The sequence below is a fragment of the Microchirus variegatus genome (genome assembly GCF_963457635.1).
Source record: "Microchirus variegatus genome assembly, chromosome: 5".
NCBI classification, from domain to species: domain Eukaryota; kingdom Metazoa; phylum Chordata; class Actinopteri; order Pleuronectiformes; family Soleidae; genus Microchirus; species Microchirus variegatus.
Window position 1 is genome coordinate 36757665 of NC_139806.1, and position 7973 is coordinate 36765637.

General features: G+C 38.6%; 1 protein-coding gene across 1 annotated transcript; it reads right to left on the reverse strand.

Annotated features, from left to right (window-relative positions):
* Window positions 1–3635: 3635 nt before the first annotated feature.
* dnajc15 (DnaJ (Hsp40) homolog, subfamily C, member 15) lies at window positions 3636–7314 on the reverse strand (the record flags this gene model as incomplete). The annotated part of the gene is made up of 6 exons (XM_083889087.1): window positions 3636–3916; window positions 4274–4344; window positions 4424–4500; window positions 4673–4746; window positions 4953–5004; window positions 7210–7314. The coding sequence occupies 6 exons, from the start codon at window positions 7312–7314 to the stop codon at window positions 3846–3848; spliced, it is 450 nt and encodes a 149-aa protein (XP_083745213.1). The 3' UTR covers window positions 3636–3845.
* Window positions 7315–7973: the final 659 nt, after the last annotated feature.

Below are 7973 nucleotides of genomic sequence, written 5' to 3' on the forward strand. Positions count from 1 at the left end.
TATATTGGACTGTTTCCATAGAAACTTGAGGCAAGAAGTTTACTACAAAGCCTAAAGAGCATTTACATAATATATAAAAATCTCTTTGGAAATAGTCTAAGGAATGAATCCCAAAATGACTGGTCTTCCTGTTGGAGTCAAACTGAAATAAAAAAAAAGAAGAATCCTATTTAGAAATATTGCTGTGACATCAGTGATACAATGTGCCTTACAGTGTCAGTCCTCCAGCTCATATCGTCCTAATCTTTAAAAAAAAAAAAGTGCATGAATCAAATTATGGCACTGAATTTGGTACCAAAAATCCCCACCTACTGGAGAACGTCAGTATAGGGGAGCGCTAATGCTGATGGTTGTTTTGTTTTGGAAATTCAGTCCAGTTGGTCTTATCGAGAAAATCAAATCAGTCATTTGTGTGCATGATTTTATAATTACATACATATGGACTTAAAGCCCTGCGTTGAGTGCCTTCACACTCTTGCTACTGTTTTCTTAGATTTTATATAAAGCGTTACTTTGATTTTGAACTCCAATATGTGGATATTCACTGCAGTACGTCCAGACCTTTTAAATGTATGTTTTTTGAGGATAATGGGACTATTACTATACAAAGTAAAAGCATTCATACTCAAACTTTTGGCTTTTACAAACTTCTGAAATGTATTTGCTGCTTTCTAGAGCAGGGGAAGAGGCAGCATAATGTCAAATGTTACAGGATGAATTATAATGTTGTGCACACATTATTTATTTTCTAACACCTCATGAGCTCGATTTTAATTAAGACACGAGTAGAAACCGATATTATTTTTTGCCCAACAAAATTCTAAATTCATTTCAGTTGTCGTTTATTTCTGTTTCTTATTGAAATGGTCTGAAATGGGACTTGTAGTCATGACATTATTTTATCCAAGGATCTAGAGGCTCGAACACTTTGCTGCTCTCAGTGAACCCTCTGCCTTCATGATGGAAATCAAGCGTGTGCGCAGAGTTGACCTCTGATCCTGCAGTCAAGTGTAATCCACTGGGACTGGTTAGTTTGCATGGTGAAATTAGAACGTGACAGATTGCTTTTTTTATTATTATTTTATTTATTTGTCTTTTTTTGGGGAACATACCTTGCTGTGATTGGTTGCTGTTTTTGACCAGTAACTGCTGCTTCAAGTGTAACTGCAAAAACCCTGCGTCCCTTTGCTCAATGTCCTCACACACAATGTCATCAGTTTGACCTCATCCTCTAAATAAAGACATTTTTTTTAAAGGTAAGATGTTCTCTTTCTGTTAAAGTGGTGTTTATTTAAATGAAAAGATCTTTATTTCAAATTTAATGTGGGAGATTGTAACATATCCTAAGGATAAAAGTAGCTTCAAAATGTGTAAGTATTCATATTTTCAGGGTTGACGTACAGTGCAAGACAAGGTATGTACCCATCTTAAGAAGAATAAAGACACTTGTCATAATAAGCGCCTGCTTGGCAATGCAAAAGCAAGCATTTATTATGATTCTCTGAGTTTATTCTTCTTCTTCTTAGTGCCTGCTTGCAAAACAAGTCCACTACTGTCATTGAGGAAATCCAGTCCATTGGTTTTGCTTCTGGCTTGTGGACGTGGACATGTGCTCCTGTGATTGCATAATAAATGGTAAGTGGAAGAAACAGTAGAAATTGATTCAACCACCTTATTTCATTGTTTCTGTTGGAACATTAGTGAGGAGGGTGTGAATGTGGTTTGACTGGACACCTTGACTAGTATCGGATTTTCTCAGCACAATAAAAAAAATATACAGTATATATTATATTATAGTAAAAGAAAAAAAAAGATATAAAATTTTTCCAAACGATCAAACCTACAAGACTGCATTTTATTTACCTGATGTTATTTTTTTAGAGTGTGGAATGTTATGTTGAACAGTTGTCACTGGATATGGTTGAGAAATACTGGCACAGGGTTTTATGATTTAAGTCCTTTGTATATTAAGTTAAGTCCTTTGTATATTAAGTTTAGTCCTTTGTATACTAAGTTAAGTCCTTTGTATATTCCTCTACAACGCCAAGGTTGAACTTACCTTGCACCTCTTGTCTGTCTCTCTCTGTGTATGTGAGAGTGTGATGGTTTGCAGGTGCACGTGTCTGACAGGATGTGTGTAGTGGAGTCGACCGGTCCTGCAGAAAATGTTCCAGTACAAGAGGCCTGGATTCTCCCAACTACGGTAATAATCTCCTTTAAAGTCTCTCCTCAAATCACTCACAGCTGGACTGCCGGCAGATGTCTTCCTAGTTTAAAATAAATATTTAAAAAGGTGTCATCGTGGTTGCTGGTGTTTTTCATGAATTTTGGGGGAAAAACTCATTTGAGTCTCCTTTCATAATTTTGCACAAAGGTTTCTCCTGGGGGATCATGAAGCTTCTGAAGGTCCCTGGGGCTGAATTACGTTTAGTGGCTCTTTGTCTGTGGTAGTCCATTCCAGTCCATTCCAGTCTATTTTTACTTTTTTTCTGTGGTAATCCCAAGTGCTTCGGAGTGTTACAGCTAATTGGTCTCCAGTGAGTTTGGCGTTTACAGATACCTTAAGTTCAGCAAACCATTAAGAACTGCTAGGCTTGTCGTCCTTCTTTGTAAATCAGGTGTCGGCAGTGCAAGAGACGGATTCTTGGTTATTTGTTACAGCCAGGACGTGACCCTGTGTATTTAATTGTAGATTCGTCAAAGTAGTCAACTGCTGTCCCTAATTCTACATCTCTAATCAATGCGTCAGGAAGTATATTTTCAGAGCCTTTTTGTGTTGGATTATCACGTTGAGATGTTGGTTGTGTTTATACATACGTGAGAGGAAAAGAGCGGGTTGTGATTTATGTTACTTTTCCCACAAGTTTAATAAGCACTAACTCAGTTATTCAACAATTGAAAAAGAAACTCTTGCTCTGTTGCTTGCCCTCCAACATTTTGAAGTTTATCTCACTCTGTTCAAGTCGCTTGCTGATAAAGTATACACTGAAATAATAATAAAAAAAGAGTCAAGATTTGTTTTTTTTCATGGAAATTATAAGAAATCCTGTCCTGTGTATATACTGTATCTGCAGCAACATCATGACTACTAGTGTCTGATTCACTGTTCAGAGTTTGAAAACAGACATGAAGAGAAGAGACATTCATGTCAATACTGACTTACAGTAATATCACCACCTCGCCTTCAGACATCGATGATACCATAGTGTCCAATTTGTGTGTTTTGGTCAAATGATGTTTGTGAATTTTTAAGTTTTCCAATGGAGCAGGAAGTTAAGTACAGTCCCAGCACAAAGACACACCTATGTACAATGAGTCTTTCCCAAATTTCAAATCTAGCGTCCTCTACCTTGGAGACACCTAACACCAATATTCAGCCATAGTCACAGCGCCACCTAGTGGTAATGTGATAAAAGCTTTATAAGACAAACATCTAACGTTATTGTTAGAAACACAAACACTCATTGGCTCTTTTAGGAAAAGCTACACTGTCATGATTGGGGGGATGTTATCAGGAACAGTGAACACCATACTGACATTGATCACTTTATTAGGAATATCACACTGACAATGATCACTTTCAATACAGCAATGTAAAAAAAAAAGAAAATCCATTACCAGTTAAAGTCCTTCAACCGATGACATGAGCACGAGAAGCAGGCATGATAGACATTTCACCACAAATCTTTGTAGAGCGTTTCTTGTCGTCTTCCAGGAGCCTGAGTGGTCACAGTTATCCAGGTGTGTGGTATGGTCCGTGTGTGTGGTTTCCATATTGATGAAGATATTCAACAGTGATGAGATTACGCATGAAGTAATAGTCTTTAGAGTGGCAACAGTGCAGGTCATCGCCGCGTCTCCTTGTCCAAAAGGTCTTTGGCTTCATTGATCTTAGCAGCCATATATGGTGACCCACCTACACACACACACACACACACACTTGACTTTAAGTCACATCTATTACCAAGACTAGGCTAATTAGCTGTATATACTGTATATAAACCTACGTTCTGTTTGAGCTACAGTCCCTATGTTACTTTGTATATTGTGTTCTTCTCGTGTAAAGCATGTTCTTAAATTACAGCCTACACGTGTCAGGTGAGTGAATAATTAAATAATGATAAGAAAATCATTTTAAAAGACTAAATGACTAAAACATGTACATACAAGGCTCCATCAGTTACTTCAGCTGTTTCTATTTGAGCACAGACACATTTTGAGAAAACATTAAGTGGTTAATGCAACGTGGGAATGATTCATATTTGCAGCTTACCTTTATCTGGATGGTTCAAGACCATGATCCTCCGATGGGCCTCACGTACCTTGGGTCTAGTGCTGGTTGGGCTGGATATAAAACACATTTATGTAAGAGGAAATATCCTTAACCACCCAGAGAAGTAATAACTACAGCACATGGTATTACCTGATGCCAAGAATGAGGCTGGCCTCTCGTTTGGACATCTTCTGCTCAAAACCTCCTTTGTAATATGATGAGAAAGCCTAAGTAGACAGAGGAGCATTACATTTGATTGTCAGGGAAGTAGGGCCCAACCTATGTGGAGGTCTCAGAAATACAGAACTACATTTTATAATAAAAGACTGGATATGTATGATGCAGAAAAAGGCTGAATATAAGGACACAAGTGGAATAAGAGGTTAATTAATTACTCACCGATGAGGGCATGTTCTTCACAGTTTGGGAGAAGACCTGTCCAAGAGGTTTCCACAGCTGAAACGCATATCGGCCTGTGTGAGGACACATTCAAACAATTAGTTTCAATCCATTGAATCAATCAAACAGTAGTGACGGCTGCAGCTAATCATCATTTTCAGAGGTGTTTGTGTTGATTATTTTGTCAAATAATCGCTTTATCATTAACTTGCTAAGAAAGTGTGTAAACAATACCAATGCAGTGTTATTAGTACTTACAATAATATTTAGTAATTGTTACCTGCAAATCCTGCAGCAGCTACACCAAGTCCAACAGCTATCAGAGTTCCTCCCTGTCAGCAAAACATTTAAAGGTGCCATATGTAAGAATGTGGCCAAAAACAGTTACTACATTCAAATTCAGAACACAGAGGTCTTTTAGGTTTCGTTTTCTGACGTAACTGGCAACCCGTGTTTGCTCGGCAGCTGAGACTCTACTTACTGCAATGATTGGTAGATGGCGGTAGGTGGCGCCACATGCAAAAGCATGATTTCAAAACGTAAACACGATTTGCAGTCTGCAAAATATTTTTTTTAATGCAAATATTTTGGTTGTTGGTGAGTTCAGTTTGTTATATGAACATTATTCCTGAGTCTCTGTGACATATTAGGAGGATTTTATGATTTATTACATAATGCACCTTTAAACCACTGTGTTATGTCAACAGCCGAGTTCTCCTGAACATTGGACATTCTGAACTACGTTCCATGATTATTTGCACAATAATGTTTTAATCTGGGAGATACTTCTTGTAAAGAATTTTCCGATGATGATTCTTCTGAATATTGAATATCTTACAACGACAATAAAGACATTTAAAGCTCACATAGAGTGGTCCTGTTGCACATATATGTTAGTTATGGAGGTCTACTTACATACATTAACTTGTTTTTATGGTCAAAAACCTCCTAGTTGCTGTAAACGAGTCGATAGAAATCCTCTTTTCTGACGCTGTTTTTTTGCTGCGAGATTTCAGAGTGAACTTTCACCCCCAGAAGACAAAGTCTTGTGATTGGCCAGTACTATCCAGCACATCCGTTCTCAGAAGCGCAGCGCCCCCCTCTGGAACAGTGGATGCACTGCTCCTCATTATCAAAACATTGTTTTAACAGTGTTTAAAAATAGCTTCTTCACGACTCCCCGCCTCAGTCCTTTTGACGACCTTTGACCCAGAGTCAGACCCAGAGTCAGAAGACACTGTTGCTCGTGAAACACCTCCACAACGGACGTTATTCTTCTTCTGTGGTTCAATGTACGCAACCGGATGTGCCCGGACTAGTGCCCGGAGCAGGAGGATCTGCTGTTCAGAAGAACCACTGTTTACGTAACTATTACGGGATTTTCAGAGATCTCGTTGAGCCCGAGATTACAATAAAACACAGTGTTCTCAGCAGTGACTGAACTGTTTGTTTAGCACAGGGGTGTCAAACTCAAATACAGAGTGGGCCAAAATTTAAAACTGAACAAAGCCGCGGGCCAAGGTTGAACAAATTAACCTTTTAATAGGGACCCAAACAAGTTTTGCATTGAATATTGAACAAGCAAGGCTTATATAACTTTATAGTGACATGCAAATCGAGTTTCAAATAATAATAATAATAATTAAAAAATATCAATGGCATATCAAATAAGATTTAAATAAAAATTGAATGCACCCTAAATACAGGATAAGCGGTAGAAAATGGATGGATAAAAATTGAATGCCTCTTTTCTATTTGCAGCCTTCTGAGGTAAATATCAAAATAAACTTTTTCCACAGGCTAATAATACATTTGAAAATAAAATAACAATAATGAATGAATCAAACATTCAAGCCTTGAAGTAGCAAGAGAAAGTGCATGAATAAAACGTTAATTATTGCTCAGTTTGCTACACTGATTTGCTTTAACACTGAATATGGAACAAGCAACGCTTATATTAGAGCATTATGGGATTTGTAGTATTAGCGGTGAATGCAGTGTTACAGCAGCGGTGCCGCTGTATAATACCGGCGGGCCAGCTCTAATGTTTATTTGATATTGCCTCAAGGGCCAAATGAAATTACACGGCGGGCCAAATTTGGCCCGCGGGCCAGAGTTTGACACCCATGGTTTAGAACCTTCAGGGCTTCATAAACAAGGTAATGACGCAGATACACACTAAAAAACAGCGTTAATAGGAACTTCCGGTCTAGTTCCGCTTTAAATGAATGGAATAAGTTCCGTCATATGTCCTCGGAAGAATCAGTTTGAGAATAATATTAATGTCATTGTGGATGTGTGGAATGTTCAGTTTGACTAACTCTCTGTAATATTAATCCAGATTATCTATTGAATGTTAACAGGGTTTATCATATTATCATACTACTCTGGTTCTGATGCATAACGAGATCACTGACAGGTAGTTACATCATCTTACGTCACAGAGGTTAACTCACACAAATTTTAGTCGATAAAACACGCGACGCTTTAGTTCAACAGACTCCACAAATGTTGACAGTATTAAAGTAGACACTCACGAGTCTCTTGTCTATCGCTGCGTCGCTGTTTGTCCTTGAGTTTAAAGTATATTCAGCATATCTCATGTCTCCTCCATCCACGGTCATCCTGTCGGTGTTCGCCATGATGCAGCGATGTTGGTATAACCCGGATGTTGTTGTGTTGCTTTGATCCTTTCAAAATAAGACTGAAGCTGCACTAACCCGGGGCTCAGATGCTTGAGTTACTCCGACTGCGGTTTATCTGTCCGTCACTCTCCGTTTATCATCAGTAAAAAAGCGGATTAGGAAACACGGAATCCTCACGTGTCGTAGTCATCATGTTTAATACATTGAAACGAAACGAGGTGATGTGCGGCGTTACTTGCATCCGGTTTTCAAAATAAATAATCAGAAAATAATCAGAATGTAAAGATATCTCATTATGTTGTGTCATTAGAATGGTTAATGCTGTGGAAAATGATTATCCACAATGTTTATTCATTGGTAAAATGGACGTGATATCTTAATTTCAATATTGCGTTACATGCTCTGGGCTAGGGCCTCAGGCGTTTTTAGGGCCCTTAAGGCCACATTATACTTCTCCGACTGCGTAATGCGTTATCCGACCGCGTCACCACGGAGACCACTCGAGCCTTCATACTTCTGCGTCGTGGTGACGGATACGCGCTGCAATTTCCCGCCCGATCAGTAGGGGTCGCTGCGCAAGGTTGTTGTGCTTCAGGCTACAGTGAGCAATGGCGTCTGAGCGAGAAAGAGAGAGAAAGACTGTTGTTGTTGAAACA